The sequence below is a fragment of the Culex pipiens genome, chromosome 2 (assembly GCF_016801865.2).
Source record: "Culex pipiens pallens isolate TS chromosome 2, TS_CPP_V2, whole genome shotgun sequence".
Lineage (NCBI taxonomy): Eukaryota > Metazoa > Arthropoda > Insecta > Diptera > Culicidae > Culex > Culex pipiens.
Genome location: NC_068938.1, coordinates 16,512,256 through 16,534,175, shown reverse-complemented (window position 1 = coordinate 16,534,175; position 21,920 = coordinate 16,512,256). Strand labels below are relative to the sequence as shown.

The 21,920-nt window shown below is 39.8% G+C and overlaps 2 protein-coding genes across 6 annotated transcripts in view; one reads left to right on the top strand and one right to left on the bottom strand.

Annotated features, from left to right (window-relative positions):
* The window catches only part of LOC120417731 (potassium voltage-gated channel protein Shaw-like), a 225,162-nt gene that overhangs the window by 79,771 nt on the left and 123,471 nt on the right, over positions 1-21,920 (top strand). Inside the window, exon 1 of one of the 4 annotated variants that reach the window (XM_052707323.1) lies at positions 6,121-6,227. The exons of the other annotated variants lie outside the window; for them this stretch is intronic. The gene's annotated coding sequence lies outside the window, so the exon portion shown is untranslated. Of the gene's footprint in view, positions 1-6,120; positions 6,228-21,920 lie in introns of those variants that run through there. 4 annotated transcript variants of the gene reach the window in all.
* On the bottom strand, positions 14,854-17,024 carry LOC120417732 (cytochrome P450 6d3-like). Of its 2 annotated transcripts, XM_039579890.2 has the most exons (3): positions 15,646-17,024; positions 15,384-15,587; positions 14,854-15,060 (listed from the first exon to the last, which is right to left on the bottom strand). In XM_039579890.2, the coding sequence occupies exons 1-2, from the start codon at positions 16,961-16,963 to the stop codon at positions 15,415-15,417; spliced, it is 1,491 nt and encodes a 496-aa protein (XP_039435824.1). In that variant the 5' UTR covers positions 16,964-17,024; the 3' UTR covers positions 14,854-15,060; positions 15,384-15,414. The 2 variants fall into 2 exon arrangements, with proteins under 2 accessions (XP_039435824.1, XP_039435823.1); XM_039579889.2 differs by lacking the exon at positions 14,854-15,060 and having other exon boundaries at positions 15,332-15,587.

Below are 21,920 nucleotides of genomic sequence, written 5' to 3'. Positions count from 1 at the left end.
AAAAGATTCAATGATTTCGAAGGTTATTCAATATGCATGTTTTAAATCAATCTGTTTGATGACCATATCAACGTTTTATAAAATAAACTTCCTTTTTTTGAAACGATAGGTTAAGTAAAAATAAGCAATAAATAATATTTGAGTGAGTTTTTTGAGCATTTTTTATAAATTTCTGGTTACAAAGTAGAAAATCATAACATCTCATTCAAACAAAAAAAAGTGATTAAGGAACACATCACAAAATATAGAAAACTATCATTTTTGAAACAGAGCAAGTCTTTTCGAAGTCGGCCGATTTCGGCCATTTTTATTTTTTGTATTTTTTTATTTGGCTTAAACTTTGTGGGGGCCTTCCCTATGACCAAAGAAGCTATTTTGTGTCACTGGTTTACCCATACAAGTCTCCATTTAATGTTGGCAACTGTCCATACAAAAATGATACGTAAATTTTCAAACAGCTGTAACTTTTGAGTGAATTTTCTGATCAATTTGATGTCTTCGGCAAAGTTGTAGGTTTTATTGAGGACTATCGAGAAAAAAAATAGATACATTAAAAAAAATTGCCTATATTTTTGTTTATTTTTTTTTTTTCACGAAAACTCAATTTCCTAAAAAAATCCACAACTTTTGAGACAAAGAGAAGCATGCCCTAGTAACATTTTTAAACTTACAGGTTTTATCATGGTTCTGAAAACCCTCATACGGCCTAAATAGGTTTTTATGGCCTACTTAAAACCTAAAATGTTAATAGGGTGGTCAGAAAATCTGCCGCCGAGTTATGATTTTTTGAAAAAATAGTGATTTTTGAAAAAAAGAATCGAAATTTCATACAAAACAAAATTTGACGTAATTTTTTATATAAAATTGAATTTGCAATCGAAACGTACTCTATAGATTTTTTGATAAAGGACACCGTTTTCAAGATATAGCCACCAAAAGTTAGATTTTAGCGAAATATTTGCAGTTTTTCGATTTTTAAAAGTAGTAACCACGAGTGATCTTTTCTGAAAATATTTTTTTTTAAATTTCAGAATATTTGCTATAAAATTGTCAAAGAAACATTGAAAATTGGACCTCTGGTTGCTGAGATACAGCGGCTTAAACTAAAAGAAACAGAAAAATTGAAGTTTTCTAAGTCTTACCCAAACAACCCACCTTTTTTCTAATGTCGATATCTCAGCAACTAATGGTCCAATTTTTAATGATAAAACATAAAACATTCGTTAAATTTTTCGATCTTTTCGAAAAAAAATATTTTTAGAATTTTTGATTCGAGACTAGCTTTTAAAAAGGGCCAAAAATTTCATATTACAAAGTTAACCTTGATTAAAGAAAATTAAAAATATTTTTTTCGAAAAGATCGATAAATTTCACGAATGTTTCATGTTTTAACATTGAAAATCGAACCATTAGTTGCTAGTAAGACTTTTTGTAAGCTTCGGAAAACTGCAAATATTTCGCTAAAATCTAACTTTCGGTGGCTATATTTTGAAAACAGATCCTTGTTTCGACCAATCTGTAAAGTACTTTTCGATTGCAAATTTAATTTTACATTATAAAAAATTAGGTCAAATTTTGTTTTGTATGAAATTTCGATTTTTCTCCAAAAATCACATTTTTTTCAAAAATTCATAACTCGGCGGCAGATTTTTTGACCATACTTTTTTATGGCTCAAAAGTTGCAGTTTTTAATCCCCTAAAACATATTAAAAAATCTCGAAAATATTTTGGGAAAATAAGTTTTTGTGAAAAAAAGTTAATAAAAAAAATCAGCAGATTTTTTTCAGTGTACCTATTTTTTCTCAATATTCCTCAACAATATCTACAACTTTGCTGAAGACACCAAATGGATCAAAAAATTCACTCATAAGTTACAGCTGTTTGAATATTTACGTACCATTTTTGTATGGATAGCTGACAATGACACAAAATAGCTTCTTTGGTCATAGGGAATGCCCCCACAAAGTTTGAGCCAAATCAAAAAATACAAATAAAATCCATTTCCGGTTTTGGTAGAGAATTGCTCAACAGTATTGTAGGCAAAATAACAAAAAAAAGCAATACTCAACCAAAAAATGTTCAACCATCCAAAATAAATCTAGTTTTGCTGTGCTCGTAAATTGAACATAAATACAATATTCAACATCCAAAAAAAAATACATCCTAAATCTTATGTTCAATATTTTGAATGTACTGAATCTGGCTTTAGAGGTATTTTTTTTTTTTAAAAGATCCTTTAAACAAACACAATAGCTTAGAGAAACTTTTCAAAAAAAAAAAAACTCTAGATTTGTACATTTGATACTAAAATTAAGATTACAATTTTTTCCAAACTTGAAACTTTATAATGAAAGAACATGGTTTTGCAAAATATTTGCAATTTTTCATAATTGTAACAATACATGATTTAATACATTTTATTAATTTAACGTTTCAATACCCCCTCCCCTTACTTTATACGGGATTAGATTAAAAAAAATCCTAAAAATCTATTTGGTCACTAATTTTGAATCTTAAAAAGGTAATTCTCCGCCAACTCACACAGCAGTTGCCCCGACCCCTCTTCGATTTGCGTGAAACTTTGTCATACGGGGTAACTTTAGTCCCTGATCACGAATCCGAGGTCCGTTTTTTGATATCTCGTGACGGAGGGGCGGTACGACCCCTTCCATTTTTAAACAAGCGAAAAAAAGAGATGTTTTTCAATAATTGGCAGTCTAAACGGTGATGAGATAGAAATTTGGTGTCAAAGAGACTTTTATGTAAAATTAGACGCCCGATTTGATGGCGTACTCAGAATTTCGAAAAAACGTATTTTTCATCAAAAAAACACTAAAAAAGTTTTAAAAATTCTCCCATTTTCCGTTACTCGACTGTAAAAAAATTTGGAACATGTAATTTCATGGGAAATTTAATGTACTTACAAAGGTTTGCTTATAAACATCACGAGTTATCGTGATTTTACGAAAAAAAAGTTTTGAAAATGTTGATCGTCATCGATCATGGCCGTTCAAGGTCATCCGCGACAGACACGGACGACAAAACAAAGAGAAACGCAAAAAGTAACTTTTTCAAAACTTTTTTTTCGTAAAATCGTGATAACTCGTGATGATTAAAAGCAAACCCCTAATGTCTATAAATCAAAATTTTTGTAATTGTCTGCTCTACATTTTTGTAGAACATTGTTACACTCTAAAAAATAACCCTGCAATGTTAGAAAAAACACGAAATTTTAAAATGAAAAAATTTGTTTTAAATGAAAAAATGACCCTTCTGGGTCAATGTAGATTCGAAAAGTACATTAAATTTCCCATGAAATGACATGTTCCAAAATTGTTTACAGTCGAGTAACGGAAAATGGAAGAATTTTAAAACTTTTTTAGTGTTTTTTTTTTCGATGAAAAATACGTTTTTTTTCGGAATTCTGAGTGTGCCATCAAATCGGGCGTCTAATATTATATAAAAGTCCCTTCGACACCAAATTTCTATCTCATCACCGTTTCAGGCTGCAAATTATTGAAAAACACCTCTTTTTTGCATGTTCAAAAATGGAAGGGTCTCCTTTCCTCTAACTATCCCCTATCTATTAGCAATTTCGAAGGTTATTTTGTAACTTTTTTCCTTCCCCTGCTCAATTTTCTCTCGTGTACCAGTAAACTCTAACACCGTTTGAATTAGTCAGCTGTTGAAAGGAACCCCATATCTCAGCTTAGGAGAATAACTGCACTGATGTTTTTGCCAAAACAATCCAATAAATGAAATGAAATGAAATGAAATGAAATGTAAAAAAAATGGAAGGGGTCGTACCGCCCCTCCGTCACAAGATATCAAAAAACGGACCTCGGATTCGTGATCAGGGACAAAAGTTACCCCTTAGGACAAAGTTTCACGCAAATCGAAGAGGGGTCGGGAAAACTTTTCCCGATTTCGTGTGAGTTGGTAGAGAATTACCCATTTGCAATTTTTCTTAATTGTAACAATGACCTTAAATGACCTCTTGAACACGGGACGAAATAATAATTTCGATAAAAAATTGTCGGCAGAACTCTTAGCTTTTAATATAAATTTAAACACCCCTTGTCAGGATCTACAACAGACTCGAAGGATAAACATTGCAAAATGTATGAATAAATTTTCAAATAAATAAAACGTCACTTGTTTGCTGTAGATTCGTAAATAAATTATGTAAAAAATAAATGTTATTCTTATTTTGCTTTTAATTTTGTAAACTAAAACAAATACAAAACATTAAATATTTTTACCAGTGCCTCCCACTATTCCCACACACATTCAACCCGCGCGTCGGGCCGTATCGAGTAAAAGGTCCTTTCCTTTCTTCTGCTTATTTTTTCCCGGTTTTCCACTTCATTTCCTTTTGGCTGCCTTGCACGCCGCCAAGTCGATCAGCCTTGCGACACACACACACACACACACTCGGTTTACCTTCAATTTGGCCAGATTATCCTTATCAACTTATCAAATGTGTTTGGTATGGAAATCACCGGCAGCGGAGTGAACGCGATGCAAAGGGGATTTCTTCGGAAAGAGAGTTCGCTTTATTTTTTGGGAAGCTTTGAGAGATTTTCTTTTCTGGCTTTGATGTGATTAGGGGCAAACCTGAAAGAAGGTGCGAGGGATTATCTGTCTTTTTTCAGAAAAAGAGGATCTTTTGACTTTTGACTGTAACAAGTAGAATAACTAACCTTAAATTACTGCAGACTCTTGAACAAAGTTAGACTTGTTCTATTTGTTCTGTGATCCCTTTTATTACCCCAAAAAAGGGTGCTCCAAAAAAGGGGATAATTTTTTTCCTTTTCGTACCCCTCAACGAAAGGGGGAAATCAAATATCCGCCCAGAGATCGACCGATAGCCATCTTCAAACTTATCTGGGAAAGCCCAAAGTTCACGCCAAAAGAATCCCAAATTTCGTTTACTCATCGTTTTACATCGCTTAGCAGCAGCCCATTAAGGGTGAGCCCGAGTCCCAAGTCTCGCAAGAAAAAGAAAACTGCTTAGTCCAAATTACATTCACTCCCCCAACCCAACGAGACCAAAACCACCAGCAGCTGGGGCCCCAACCTCGAGAAAACAAAATCAACACTGGGGCGGCGAAACACACACCGTTTTGCATAGCAAATTACAATCGGATGAAACCCCCTCGGACTAAGGCCGAAGGTACCTCCGGAAAATTTTGAGGAGGGAAACGGGGATGAGAGTGGGAAAAAAGATAGACTTTGGGTTCAACATGGGAAGAAAACACGAAGAAATCAGCTGGAAATTGAATACAGGAAAATCGAATTAATTGAGGGGCTTTCTACTGGGTGAGTTTGCCGAAGGAAAAGCCAGGGAAAATCTCTTAGCCCCAAGGAACTTCTTCAGCTTGGGATATTTTCTTTTTCTTCATTTTGTTGTAAGCTACAGTAGGACTAGAATTATAGTTTGCTACGCTCGAAATGAATTTATAGAAACGTTATTATTACATAATTTGAGGAGTTTAAAAGCATTTCTTTGCTCTAATGCAGAAGTGCCCAAATTTTAAAGAAATTCAAAACCCGAATCTCACTGTAGACTAGAAGCCCCTTAACCTCGTCACGTATTGTATTAGACCTCTCTTTAACTCTCGGGTAGTTGGGCATGTAATTGGAAAAGTTGAAACTCGACAGGTGCTTGTACTTCTCGCACCATTTTGCTTGTTATTTTATGTTTGTGTAACACCCCAAGTTTTCCTCCTTCCTCCCTCAACAGAGTACTAACAAAATACACCCCACAAAAGAAGGGCGAATTCGTTTGCTGTAATCATGAAAAGTACACACCATTTCTAATAATATCGAACGGCACTCGAACCTGCTGTCGAGCAACGACAATAGTTTGATGACCTTCTTCCCTTCTCTCTGTCTTCCAATACAGGTAATGGATCGTAATTGAAGCTCGCAATATCTGCCAACGACTTCGGCCACCTTCCCACCAAGACGAGACGATATCTGCCCGGGCAGAACCACCACCAGGTTTGGCTCCGTAATGCTCATCCATCAAAAGGCATAATTGCCATCCATTTCAATTTGGGAGAGCCTCCTACTGCGCGATGTCCTTCACTTCCCAAAAATGGTACCCGAATCGTGGTGGAGGCCATGGTGGCGATAAATTTGCCATTTTAATGGTCGGCAACGCACCGACCTAACGGCCAACGTAGAAGTTTGGTGCGTACCAGCCGGTGTGCCTTAATTGGGTAACCCGTTAACGGTTCTCGGAGAGCAGGCTTATGGTTTATTTCGAGTTGTTTTTTATTCTTTTTAATTTTCGTGAAAATGTTTTCTAAACGAAATTGGAAGCTTCTCTATAATATTATACTCTGGAAAATCTAGCTTTTAAAGCTTTGTCAAAAATGACCAGTATGTTTGCAAACTATCCGCTATCAGCTAAAACAATCATGTCTAAACAAGTAAGTGCGCACGGCGTTCACCAACTGATAAGAGATCGCCAAACATCAAACATACAAAATTCCAAGCAATACAAATTCCGCAGTTAACGATCAGTTGTTAACTCACTTTCACCTACTAATCAATTGAGAAGAAGATGATGACGTCAGACTTTGCCAGCTTTCATGATCGTGGGGTGTTTGTGGACGAACAGAACGATCCGTTTTCGGCGAAGCTGTTTGCGCTGCCCGGGAAGAAGTGGCGCAATCTGAGGAACAAACTGACGCCGACGCCAAGTCCAAAGGTGATGGAACAACTAGTGGCAAAAATTGACGAAACACTTGCCAAAACCAACGAAGAAATCAACTACGACATTGTCAAAGGAATGCGCTACTTGGATGTGTGCGTGAAGGAAACCCTCCAGAAGTATCCCGGACTGCCAACCCTCAGCCGGGAATGTACACCCAGAAGAAAAATATATATCAAAATCGGCAACAGTAGATTTGCTGCAGAAATTGTTACATTTTATAACAGATTTTGACCGCGTGTAAACGATCGCAGTTCTCACCAAAACACATAATGCACTACTGAAATTTTCAGTTAGTTATTCGCTGAACTTCAGCTAAAAATTTGTATGGAGTTGTCAAAGTTTGCTGAAATTTCAGTAAGTTTTCAATTGATGAAAATTTCAGTAGTGCAGATTTCAGTAAATTTAGCTGAATTCAGTAATGAGAAATTGGTGTGCAGAAAGAAGAATCTGTTGGTGCTCTGTCCCACACAATTCATCAAGCGTCCATGGCGCGGTGGTAGCGTGTCGGATCAACAACCAAGAAGTTGATGTTTCAATCCTCGTTCTGTTCATTTTGTTTGTGCAATGCAACCAAACAGCCGTCGGTAATGTCGATAATTGTCGGTAACTGGCAAAAATGTCACACCCCTAAATCGCAAAAAATGCATGAGGACAGATTTCATGCAGATTCTGAAACACTTTCATGCCACCACATGCATCACAATCATGCGACCGCCGTTATGAAACTGTAAACTGGAGCGTTTGGTACGCAGGCATCTCTCCTCCCCTGTAGATTCTGTGAAATTTGATCCGTTTTCAGGATCCTCTCTGCGGTAAACACAGCGCAGTAGGGCTGCCCGTTTTAGTTTTTGCATAACATTTTCTGGTGCTCTTGGATGTACTGCAGTTATTCATAATGACAAGAAAAGTGCTGGGGTAGACTTTCCAGCATGCTTTCATCGGACTGCGGCTGCGTTTCTGTTTGATTAGAATAGATGAGCAATTCTCTACCAAAACCGGAAATGTATATTATTTGTTTTTTTTTTATTTAGCTCAAATTTTGTGGGGGCCTTTCCTACGACCAAAGAAGTTATTTTGTGTCAATTCATTGCTGTCCATACAAAAAAGGGAACTTTTGAGTGAATTTTCTGATCGAAGACACCAACTTTGGCAAATTGTAGGTATTGTTGAGCACTATTGAGGAAAAAATATGCACACGGAAAAAAATGCATTTTTTATCAACTTTTTTTCACTAAAACTCAATTTCCCAAAAAACGTATTGTTTTGATTTTTGCATGAAATTCTTTTTGCATAAAATTTCAATTTTTTTCCAAAAATCACTATTTTTTTCAAAAATTCATAACTCGATGGCAGATGTTTTGACCATGTTTCTCTTTGGCCCAAAAATTGCAGCTTTTTGTCCCCTAAAACATTTAACAAAAATCTCGAAAATCAAAAAATATGTAAAAATTGTATTTTTTTCAAGTGTTCCTATTTTTCTCAATAGTCCTCAACAATACCTACAACTTTAACCGAGACACCAAATTGATCATAAAATTCACTCAAAAGTTACAGCTGTTTGAATATTTACGTACCATTTTTGTATGAAGAGCAGCAAAAATTGTATGGGCAAGCAAGCAAAAAATCTAAAAATACAAAAAATAAAAATGGTCGAAATCGACCGATTTTATAGAAAATTGCTCAAATGCCAAATATTTCGAGAAGGATAACAAAACAGATTTTGAATTGATCGCCGTAACATGGTATGAACAATAACAAAAATAAAAATTCTCTACGAAATTGGTCTTTTTTTTTTAATTTTTGATTTTTTTTTACTTCGACTGAAACTTTTTTGGGTGCCCCAGAGAAGCCATTTTGGCAGCTGTCCAACAAACATGATGTGTAATACCCCGTTCGCACGGGCGAGTTATAGCCGGTTTTAACGAAATGGTTATAAGTTATAACCAAGTTAAAACCAAACCGTTCGCACGGGCCCGAAAGGTTTTAACGGTTTTAACTATTTTGACAGATCACAGCAAGCTGTGATTATTTAGTGTTGTCATTTATTTTCAATTGTTTACGGTGATACGGAATGATCTTGAGAATCGTGGCCACTCTTGCGGTAAGGGCCGATTTTTGTGTTTTTTATCGGTTCCGGATTTGAGCAGGATTCTATGTGCTTTTACAGAACTTGTTTCCGTTTGGGCTGAAGCTGGTCCGCTGATTCCGGATTCGAACTTTGTCACCCAGGGAATCGCTTTGCGTTGAAGCAGGACGATCTGGGAAAACTGCTGTGTTGTGTTCTCCACGACCCAATTGAAGCCCCCTAGACCGTCCTGATTTTCACGATTCGCTCAGGTTTACTGTAAATCCGGATGCTGGCCCGTGGACTGCTAACGGCAAAGAAGGACAAGACAGGCAAGACTTCCTGCTCTACTCTGCTGCGGAGTGTTGGACGTGTCCTGTATTACGTGCTTGGCCTCAAGATCGACAGCTTTCTGGAAGGTTGCCTGAAGATCCGAAAGTTTAAGTTGGAATTACGCCCGCTACAAGCTCGGGGTTGGCCGACCGGGTCGCCTCAAGAGAAATACCATAAAAGGGCGTCTCTGAAGCCAATTAAACATGTCATCACCCTTCTCCCCCCCATTCCCCTATTCCCCCTCCCTCCCGTTTGTTGTTTCAATTATTAATGACGAAAAAAGGTTTTTGTTAAATAACAGACTACGCGTCTTAGATGCCGACTCACGTGCATCGAGACATCTCCGACCTCGTCTCCGACACATCTAAGACGGAAATTTCTTTTTCAATTTTCTCCTGGCCCAACGAGGCACCCGGCGTGCGCTTGTGTTCTCTCTATCGCTTTGTTGAGTTTGGTCTTGAGAGACAAAACACACATCTGAACGACAAGTACTAGCTAGTACGCGTCCACATTCCCGAATCGACGACCATCACAGGTACTAACGTGGAGATACTTGTAACCGTTTGGATTGAGATAATTTTGAATAACTTGCCCGCCTTCCCTCGTACCCTGTAGATCGAGCCTGGGGCTGGCTCTGCCTTTTTCTTAAAAAATAATTTGGTGACGTGTACCAATCATTATTGGCCACGATCAAGTGCTTCGCGTTTTCCCCATTTATCGCCATCCGTTGCAAGACCGTGAAGAGATCGATCACGAAGCGTTTGGAGGACGCTTTGGTATCGGCATCGATTGTGGAATAGCGAATCGTACGCTACACCTGTGCACTGCCAGCCGAGTTGCACACCTACCGACCGCTGTAGAGCGAAAAGCGATCCATCTACTGACTGGGGACCACCAGCGCACGCGACCACCTGTGTATCATGCCCAGCGACGTCGTGATCAACGCTGGGCTACTAAACATTGCGATCCTGCCGGACCGGGCTGCGCATGTGTTAAAGCTCCTGAAAATCCAGTCGGCGACTCCGCACACCACACCAATCCTCGATCGGTGCCGCCTATTCGAAACCGGGATAGAACGCATCGCGCCCGTCGAGCCAGCGCAGAAGGATTGCCAAAAAAAGCTGTTGGCACACGGCACGGTACCACCTAGTAAGGAACCTCTCGCCTCTCCTCGTGCCTCTTAAGTACGACCTGAACCACCACACGTGGTGGCACTACGTACACGCACTGAACGCACCGCACTGTACACATGGATCAGTCCGTAGGAGACGACAAGCCAAAAGTCTCCGAGTCTTTTGACGCTACCGTAGCGGCACACTAACCGTGGGGGTAACCCTGAGAAAGTGGAGTCGATCTGCCGCAAAACCAAGGAGTTGCACACATGGGAAAAATCATGTATCGGCGGCCATCGAGCCGGCTGAAAACGTCGTCCTCTTGCCACAAACCTTCAGCAGCACACCCAAGGATAGCCTGAAGGGCGGTGTTCAAGTTGCTCACCAGCGGCGCCCAGACTGCTGGCACCGAGATCATCTGTTCCAGCCTGCGGAAGGACAACTGACATTCACCGCCCCACCCCACAGTGTTGAGGTAGGTGGCCCAGAAGAGGGTAGAGTACAAGAGCAGCAGGTCGAGAGAAGAGCAACCCGTGGTCGCGGATCGAGAGAAGTGTCCCGCCCCGGCCGACCGAGTCCCGGAGACTAGACGCATGTAGCCATTGTTCCAAGAACGCGATATCGTACATGAAAGCTTCTAGGGCTTCCATATTTGCTTGTTGCGATGGAGGATGTGCATGCCGCTTTTGCAGGTTCTCAGGAAGGTGCCTTCGATTCTGGTGATCCCCATCACGTTGATTAACATCCGGGTTTGGATGGAAGGGGATCTTTTCGCGAGTCAATTTGATCTGAAAGACAAAAGGGCGAATTGGAAGTTCTAACAAGACTTCAAATCGCAATTAACTCCGGAATCGCCAGGTTCAACGGAAAACGCTCGCACAAACCAATGATCCAGCGTTCGAGCCAATCTTCCATTGAGGGAATCTACAGTCAGAGTAGTTTCGCCATCACAAATATGCTTTCGGGGGCTCTTTTGTTTTGTTTCCCGCGGTGATCCGTCCGTTCCGTGGATTTGGCTAGTTCATTGAACGCTTTCAGCAAAAAAAAACCCTGAAACAGTCGTCGCGAAAAATGTTGTTTTGTTTCTGTCAATGTCGGACGTTTGCAAACTTTTCCAAAGGCTACTATGAGTTTTCAAGTAGTCGAGTTCGCTTTTCGAGCAGTTTTAACTTGGTTATAACTCTTAAAACCAGTTTTAATCTGACAGCTCGTTGTATGGGCAAAACCAGAGTTATAGCCGGTTTTAAGAGTTATAACCACTTTTGGTCTTATAACCGGCTATAACTCGCCCGTGCGAACGGGGTATAAAAATTCAAAAATCAGTATCTTTTGAAGAATTTTTTTGATCGATTTGGTGTCTTCGAGAAAGTTGTAGTTATGGATAAGACCTACACTGAATAAAACAATTATTTACGGTAACCATTTTTTGATGATTTTCAATTTAACTTTTTTCATTAAAACTTATGTTGCAAAAAACACTATTTTTATTTTTATATTTTTGATATGCTTTATGTATCCAAATGCAAACATTTCAGAAATTTCCAGAAAGTGCAAAAAATCGTTGACGAGTTATGAATTTTCGAATCAATACTGATTAAAAAGAAAATCGAAATATTGTTCATAACAATTTTTTAACTCGATTTAAAATCGAATTTTCAATCAAAATGGAAATGATTTTTTCTTAATGTGCACAGTTTTCAAGTTATAGCCATATTTAGGTAATACAATTAGTGCCCAAGTTTGCCGACCTGGACCATATCTCCGCGCCATTTGATCCGATTTTAGCTGCCTTAGACGCAAAAGAAAGGTGATTAGTTTGGCTTTTTGAAAAAAATAGTAAGAAGTTTCAAAAATCTAGCTTAACATTTGAAAAGGTCGTATGAAAACTTAAAATGCAATTTTGAAGGCCTCGGGACCAAAGAGCCTATGTCTGAAAATATTTTTATCGGATTCCTCGGAAAATTTCACACAACATATCAAAAATGGTGAAGTTATGTTTTCGATACTCTGAGATACGATTTTTTGAAAATAAAAACTTATCAAAATTTTTGTAATTGAAATACGCAACTTTTGGTACCCTAACATGTATAGGTCATCGTTGAAATTTTTCAAGTTATCGCAGTTTAAGTGAAAAAAGTCGATTTTTTCCCGTTTTCGTCATTTTCCCATTTTTGCGCGTGGCGCGTCGAAAAACCCAGTTTTTATTTTCAAAAAATCGTATCTCAGAGTATCGAAAACATAACTTTACCATTTTTTGATATGTTATGTGAAATTTTCCGAGGAATCCGATAAAAATATTTTCAGACATAGGCTCTTTGGTCCCGAGGCCTTCAAAACAGCATTTTAAGTTTTCATACGACCTTTTCTTAACATTTGAAAAGAGATTTTAGAAACTTCTTACTATTTTTTTTACAAAAAAGCCAAACTAATCACCTTCCTTTTGCGTCTAAGACAGCTAAAATGATTTTTGAAAATAGTGGTTTTCGCGAAAATCGACGAAAATTGCAATTTTTTGGACCACCCTAACACGGCGTAGGTCACCCTAATGGCCAAATAAAAAAATGCGGGTCATATTATTTCGGCCAAGGATCCCCCAGAAAAAATTTGAGCTCGATCGGAGAACTTTTTTTTCGAAACATGCTGTTTTTGTGGGGAATTGCTGTATATATGAAATTTAGCATGTGGCATTTAGCAAGTGGCCGAATGGTTACGCTGTCTTGCAATAGAGACCACAATAGACCCGGGGGTCGTTAATGTGGATGGTTTGATTTTTTTGATGAAATTTAGCATATGAAATTATATTTTGAAGAGATTGTTTTATCTCTTAAATAAGATGGCAGTAAAAATAAAATATAAATAACTTAATCATCCTTTGCAGAATGAAAATAGCAAAGCGTTATTTCATGAATCGTGGAGTATTTATTTTTTAGTTGCATATATATTTTTTCTACAATTAGCTTTAACGGTGCACATCAACCAGAGCTTATGCACCCAGATTTTTGTTGAAGACATTCTAGTATCTTCAAAACTACGGAAACTATTGATATTTTGAATTCATCCCCTAAAGTACTGTCTACAAAATAATTTACAACATAGTTTGATTATTTATTCAATCAGATTTTTGCAGCATTGGTTCCGTAAGTTTGACAATTTTGGAATAAGAAGACAACAATTTCCTTGATTGCTGTGCTCCCTTAAGTAAGAAATTATTATGTTGTGTTTAATTGCGGCACTTCAATCCTAAATTGTTTTATAAAATATTTTAATGGCAAAGCAAATTTATGCCTAAATCGATAAATCAAAATCCTATTTTCTTGTACCGTAACGTCCAACCACAAACAAAAAACTTCCAAAAATCTGCTGTCGGTTAACGATTTCCCCACCATTTTCAAACTCTTAGAGGCTTCCTCTATTCTTCATCAACTCCTGACGATGTACTCTTCAACTGATGATGATGATGAAATCCTGTTTCGTGACTTTTCCCGGTATGTTGTGTTGTGTTGTTAAGCCCCAGACTACCCCGGCCTAACAAGGTGCCGAAACGAGGCCGTGTGTGTGTTCTCTGTTCTGCGCCTGAGAATCACAAAATATGCTGCTCCCCCCATTAAATGAGGGGGTGGTGGGGGGAGCGGGTGTTGCGTTTAATGCCACAGGGGAAACATTCAAAAGGTAGAAAGATAAAACAAAGGACGCACACGTGTGCTCGCATCGCTTTGTGTTTGTGTCGGTGGGGATGTAAAAATATTCAACCTGCCGCTCTTCCCAGCTCCTCTCACGTGAAAGTACGTGAGCCTTTTTCATCACTGTCTATCTCAGTTGCTCCCGTGAGAGTCATTTAAAAGTCAAATATTTTCTTTGAAAACTTTTGCAGACTTTTTGTTTATGTATGCGTTTGAAAAATGAGGGTGTGGTGGCTTGCACACACACACACGTGTGTGCTTTTTTGTAAGCGCGTCAAATGTAAATTATGACACATACAGAGAGAAGCGCAGAAAAGATCAAGAGGAGAGCGAACTTTTTTTTATTCTTCTTTCTTTTTTTTAAACTTCAGGCCTCTCAGACGGGGGGGATCAGGTGCTTGAAGTGTTTTTGTAAGCTCGTTAGCTTAGTGAAATTTTAACGGCATACTGACGATTGTAAACAAAGAGATTTGAGGGCGCTGTTGAATGTGCCACGGTGTGGATGTTTAAGCTTTTTAGAAAAGTTTGGAGCTATTGTTTGAAGACACATTCAAATTTTAACTTCGAATTCCATGGACATTCGCTTCTACGATTTCACTCCACATTCATTGCAATTCAAATTCCATCATGCATCCACGCCCTCGAGGACATTACTCGTCCAGCGTCCATCCGAACCGAATTCTCCAGAAACCGTTCATCACCACATTCAGCACCAGCGGTCAGCACATTCTCGCACTCGACAAACATTTATCGATTCAATATTGACCCTGTGCATCAACATTGCCTCCGTCATCGCAGCGTCGGACCTGTTGATGGCCTCCGAGAGTGCAATCCGGAAAATTCACTTCCTGAGGCTCAACAGAGAGAGAGAGACGAACTCCAGGTCAACCCGGAGGCGGCATCCCGGCTTATGAACTATTCAAAATTTATTTGCTCTCTAATGAACATAATTCAATCATGATTTATTTGCCAGCATTTAGAAACATACGCAGGCACAGATTGCCGGGTCGAGCACATCACATCTTGTTGCGGGGCAACGGATCATCCCATCCAGGCTAGAAACTGTTGCAGATTGTAGACCGCACACACACTCTGTTGGAGTAGTCGTAACTCAACTGTGCCCTCTCGGCCAGGGCCAGGACTCTGGGATAAATCAAATGAAATATTCGGTGAAGTAGCAAATTTGAAATCCAGCTGGACGTCTGGCATGAATTGTGAATCGATTTCGAATTACTGTTGCATGAGGGAGCGGAGTGGACGTTGCGGTTTTGGACTGGCTGGAGTGGTCCAAAATAGTCGGTTTTAGAGTATGTGGGGCAGGATATCTCGGAAGTGCTTGGAACTGGGTCGTGAGATAAATCATGAATGCTGACTGGGATTGCTTTGTGATTGTGAGTTATGGTTTCTGCGAAACTTTCGTTTCAACATTGTGGAATTGTAACGATTCTTCTTTATTCAATACTTACAACTAGTAATATCACCGGATTAATTACTATCTTAAGCCGACTTGACCTTCCTCTGTCCAACCTTAAACTTAATACCACCCTTAGGCAGCAATGTAACGCTGGAAGCGGCAAACTCAATCTTCGGTCCTTGCGTAGCCTCAAAGGTGAAGTTGGACAGCAGCATTATGAGGGCAGCTTTGGCCACAAACACACCCATTCGAATGCCTGTAATATGAAATTATTGTTATTGCTTGAACCACTTCAACACCAAACCCACACTTACCGATGCAATTCCTCGGACCATCTCCAAACGGCTGGTACGCATTGTCGTCGTAGTTCTTGCTTTCCTCGAAGAACCGCTCCGGGATGTAGCTTTCCGGCTCGGGGAAGTACCGCTCGTCCATTCCATAAGCAGAGATCGGAATGATGATCTGCGTTCCCTTCTTGATGATCACCTTCGACTGTGGCACCTGGAAGTCCTGGGTGCACTCCCGGTTGAGGATCGGAAGTCCTGGATACTTCCGGAGGGTTTCCTTCACGCACACATCCAAGTATCGCATTCCTTTGACAATGTCGTAGTTGATCTCTCCGTTGGACTTTGCAAGTGTTTCATCAATCTCGCCAACCAGTTGTTCCATCGCCTTCGAATTATGGCTGAGCTCATGCAGCGTGTAGGTTATGGTGACGGAGGTCGTTTCCGAACCTGCGATGTAAAACAAAAACACCTGCGCGGCACACTCCTCAATACTCATGGTGTCTTCCCCTTTGAGCAGATCTTCCTTGCGCAGATCAACCAACTGCTGGAAAAAGTCCTTCCTGCTGACGTTGTTCTTCTCACGGTACTCCATCTGTTGCTTCACCAAATCAATCATGAACCCGGAGATCTTCGGAGGAATCGACGGAATCTGGATCAGCTTCAGCAGTCCCGGACACACGAACGTAGCCGCACTCCTAATATTGTTCGAAAAGCTGTCAGCCACCGCCTCCCGACCCACAACCCGGAACGGATGCTCCGGATCGTTCATCGAGTCCGCCTCAAAGCCAAAAAACACCGACGCAATAATGTCCACAATGTACCGCGAAGCGAGATCCCGCATCTCCACCGTATCGCCCTTATCACCAACCACCCGCGTCAGGTAATCTTGAAACCGCTTGCTCTCGTCCAAAATCGTCGGTAGCATGTTACGCAACTTCCCAGAAGTGAACGTCGGCGTGAGCTTGTTCCTCAGCGTGCGCCACTTCTTCCCGGGCAGCGCAAACAGGTTCGCCGAAAACGGATCGTTCCGTTCGTCCACAAACACCCCGCGGTCGTGAAAGCTGGCAAAGTCCGACGTCATGATCTGCTTTGCGAGACGCGCATCGCGCACCATAATCGCAGGCTGAAAGAACAGGTAGATCCCCAGCAGTTGCTCCGTTGACTTTTTGTACAGCTCGGAAATGGCCACTCCGAAGCACTCGCGACGCTCGGCAACCGGTCGCAAATTCCCATACGGAATCTCCGGCTTGACGTGCGGCAATTCGTGCCGCTCCCAGTACGAGTAGATGTAGCGAAGTCCCAGGAACAGGATCAGCCCCAGCAGGGCGAGCGAAAGCAGAATCATTGCGGCGAGATTTGCTGGGAAGAGTGTGCTGTTGTCCGCTGCCTTAGAAATGACCGACTGCGGAAATTGTTGAGCGTGGGAATGTTTTTGTTCGCTGTTTGATCAGTCTTATCAGTAAAGGCGCTAGCGCGTGTCTAAGGCGGAGATAAGGGTTGGAAGCAAAAAAGTTAACAGGTCATTGTGGACCGAACTGGAATCAGCACCGTCACGGTGTAGATTGCAGGCCTGATAAGGTTTGTTCGCGAAAATTCTCAAAACAAAGCGGGGTCACCTTGAAGTGTCTTTCTGACTTTTTTTTGTCTAACTTATTTCAACTCTGACTCCAATCCCAGCAGGTAATCAACAACCCAAAATTCAATCGACTTTGAGGCACTAAATGGATGAACAATCCCAGAAATGAATAATCCCAGACTTCTTTGAATTGAAAATTCCTAAGCTCGAGAAAAAAGGAGGAAATTGTATGGAAACTCCCCCTTATTTCGAGCTTGGGAGTTTAGGTGTTATCAAAATTCAAACTAATTAACATGATTTTTATAATTTTTGAAACCTTTCCCAAACAAGAATAGCAAAGTGTCTATCAATATCTCTTCAGATAAGGGAGCTTAAATCTTTTGTTGGCGCCAAACCAAATAGAAATTAAAAATATAATATTTCTTAATTCGCGGACCAACACTACACAGTGCGCATGCAATACACACACAGGTGGAAAAAAGGAATAATAAACACCCGCTCATGAATAATGTAAAATCCGAGCCAAATGAGTGACAATTACTTGGCCCTCCTGGCCTCACCTGGTTCCCAACCCAAGTCCTCAACGTTCTGGTTAGGGCTGTTCATTTGGGAACATGTTGCTATGCAATGATGTTAAAAATCATCGTTTATTTAATACAGTCCAGACTCGATTATCCGAAGTTTTGATTATCCAAAAGTTTTTATGAGACTTCGGATAATCGAATCGCGAAGAATTTTTTTTCGTGTTACCACCTAAACTCCCAAGCTCGAGAAAAAGGGGGAATTTCCATACAAATTCCCCCTTTTTCTCGAGCTTGAGAGTTTAGGTGTTAAAAACACACTTTCTTACTTAAATTTGAGTTCTGCGAAACCATTTTAGTTAAATTTGAGTTTTTCAATAACCATTTGAATGCATTTTCTCAACATTTTATTTCTGCCATTTTGGCCACCATCTTGGATTTAAAAATTCTAATTCACTTTAAACAATGTTTGCGGTCAGGTTCAAGCTCAACGATTGAAAACAAGACGACGAAAAAAAAAATCCTTGATTCAATTATTTAAAAATATTTTTCATCAGTACCTAAAACATTGCCGAAAACACCAAATCAATCAGAAAGCTCTAAATATATGGATTTTAAAATAGAATTATTATCTAGAAGAGCAATTTTTAGAGATTTTGATCATGTATTTTTTTGTTTCAGATAAAACTTTGTCAAAAATGGACATGGGAATGTTCGAAAATCTGTATCTTGAGAAGGGATTTTCTGTTCGATTTGGTGTCTCAGCAAAGTTAATGGTTATGATTAGGACTTTTAAGAAAAAAAATTTACAACCGATGTATATAACTGACGTAAATTAGAATTCCCAAAACAAGAACTGTATGAATTTTTATTTTATTTAAAAATGTATTCGTCCCTAAACTGAAAAAATAAAAAAAAAATCATAAATTATTTTAACACAGAAAAATAAATTATTAATAAAAAAAAATAAGTTACATTTATACAAAAAAATCACAAATTTTTTTTTTTTTTTGGTTAAACTTAGAAATTTTCCTGATTATTTTTATTGGCTTCACCGGTTGGACTGCTCATGACTGAGAAAAAGCCGAAGTTTTTATTTAGTATGTAAAAAAATAGTTTTCTCAGTGTAACCTAATTACAATGTTTGCAGGACATTTCGTATGAAGTCGTTTCGCCGAATGGAAATTTAGACGAAGATCGATTCGACAATAGGATCCACAAAGGTCGTTTCACCGAATGAAAAAAAAAGGAACAGAAGGAACAGAATTGTAATGCCAAATTCAATTAATTAAAAAACGCATGCAATTCTTATACATATTTCTAACAATACTATTCAAAACATGATTTAATTTATTTTTGAGAGTTTATGCAATCTTTCCAACAGGACCATCTTTGAAAAAGAATTGATTTCTTAAAAATAAAAATCTGCACTCCTTGAAACATGACTTTGGACACATTTAAAAATGATTTTATTCGTTTTTAAGGAATCTTTGCATTCTTTTCAACATGACCATTTCTTCGAAAATGTATTGGATTTGAAAAAAATCCACATGTTTTCTATTCCTTCGAGGCTGATGTTCGAAGCTTTGTTTCATTTTTTTAATTTTCTGATATGTTTTAGGGGAGATCAAATGCCAACTTTTCAGAAGTTTCCAGAATGTGCAAAAAATCTTTGACCGAGACTTTGAATCAATAAAATCTAAATATTGGCCGTAAAAATGTTCAACGTCATTTTTCGATGTAAAATCATTTTAAATGGGCGTAATACTGAATATTTGGCCCTTTTAAAATGTAAGTCACCTCCGTGTACGCACGAGAGCAAGCAGCAGTCAAGTGCTCAGTGCTCCATCGTTTTTTCGATTTTTTTCGCCGTAGTTTACCGTGATTAGCCGCGAGTTTGCTCCACCAGCATGCCAAGGGCCGGCCGTGGCCGTGGCAGTTCGAGTGCGGCCTCGAAAAACCCGCGAAGTTCGTCTACCGGCCGTGTGCAAAAAGGTAAACAAACCAACGCCGTGTCGACCGCCATCGCGCAGGGGAGAGTGAGCACAGAAGGAATCGACAAAAAGTTACTACATCCCGGATATGTTCCGAGATCACCAGTGCGAACCCGTTCCGGTACTTCCGGTGCCACGACCAGCGGCACATCAACATCCGCCAACATCCCCATCAGGAACGAGTTCCAGATGCTGAGCGACGACGAAGAAAACAACAACAACAACACCGACGGTAGCAGCACTACCGACGACGACGACGACGATGATGGTCGTGCACGGAAAAAAGTGCCGAAGTCAAAAAAGAACAATTCTCCAACGGAACGAAGACCCCCTCCAATTTTTGTTTTGGACACGTTGGCGGACGATGTTGACGAGTTGCTGGAAGGCCTCGGATATTGTCTGAAAATCGGTAAGTCGGCAGTGCAAGTGATCACACTGAACAGAAAAGATTTCGACCTGGTGCTTGAAGAACTGAAGCGTAGCAACTTCAACTTCTACACATACGACCCAGAGAAGCCCCCTGTTAAGGTCGTCTTGCAGGGTTACCAAGACCGTCCGATCGCCGACCTGAAGCGACACCTCTCGAACGCGGGAATAAAGCCACGGGAGATAAAAGTGCTCTCGCGAAAGACAACAGTCACGGGTACGCATACCCTGTACCTGTTGTACTTCGACCGCGGCACCGTCAAGATCCAAGACCTGCGGCGGATTAAGACGTTGGACGGTTTTTGGGTAAACTGGCGGTTTTACACCAAGAACCCGACGGACGTAGCGCAATGCCACCGTTGCCAGAAATTCGGCCACGGCTCGCGGAACTGCAATCTCCGGCCCCGCTGCGTGAAGTGCGGTGAGTCGCACCTCTCGGAGGCGTGCGCACTGCCACGAAAGGCGGACTTGGGGGACAAGGCAGAACAAACCAAGCCGCGCGTAAAGTGCGCGAACTGTGACGGCAACCATACCGGCAATTACCGCGGATGCGTCGCGCGCAAGGCCTACCTCGAGGAGCAGGAAAAGAGGAAGAAGAAAGCAGCAGCGTCTCACTCTCCTCAGCGAAGTACGAACGCAGCCGTTCCTGAAGCTGGACAGCGTACGGTTCCAGCGGACAACCCAGCGATCCCTCCTGGATGGGGGCGTTCGTTTGCCAGCGTGGTCGCTGCCGGTAGCGGCGATGCGGCCCAGCAAGGAGTCACCGGGGAAGATCTCTTTTCCCTGCCGGAGTTCTTTGCTCTCGCGGGGGAGATGATGACGCGGTTTCGGAGCTGCCGTAACAAGGCGGAGCAATTTCTGGCCCTCGGGGAGCTGATGATCAAGCACATCTATAATTGATTATTTTTGTCTGTGATCTAGTTTTAAGCTTTCTCTCTATCTATCCTTTTCCTATTGCACTTTCTGTAAGTTTTTTGAAAACTTTTTCTTACTCTTGTCTATTCCATAGTTATAAGTAATAATTTTTCGATTGAATAACGATTTAAACACAGCTGAAAGGAACACCAAAACTCTGTTGTGCACCTAAATGAACTCATTGTAACTTGATTATTCACAAATAAAACCGAATTGAATTGAATAAAATGTAAGTCTTGATTAAAAAAAATTAAAAAAAAATCTGCACTAATTTTAAAAATGAATTTCTGCGACTATTTTCAAAAAAGTTACCTAAAAATAGTCATAACCTGAAATCGGTGAACTTTATCAAAATATTACTATAGTACTTTTTGATTGCAAATTTGATTTTACATTGAAAAATGAAGTTGAAAATATTTTACGACCTATATTTCGATTTTTTGAAAAAATCAGTATTGATTGAAAAAATCATAACTCGGTCAAAGATTTTTTGCACATTCTGGAAATTTCTAAAATATTGGCATTTGATGTCCCCTAAAATAAATCAGAAAATTAAATTAAAATGAAATAGTATTTTTTTTGCAAATCAAGTTTTAGTAACAAAAAGTGAAATTAAAAATCACAATTTTTTAGCGTGTATCATTTTTTTTCAGTGTAGTCCTTATCCATACCTACAACTTTGCCAAAGACACCATCATATCGATCAAAAAATCCTTCAAAAAGATTTTTGAATTTTCATATATCATTTTTGTATGGGCAGCTTCCAAATTTGTATGGAAAATTATATGGACAAACTAATGATGCAAAATGACTTCTTTGGGCATACCAAAGGCACCAAACAAGTTTCAGCCGGATTAAAAAATACAAAAA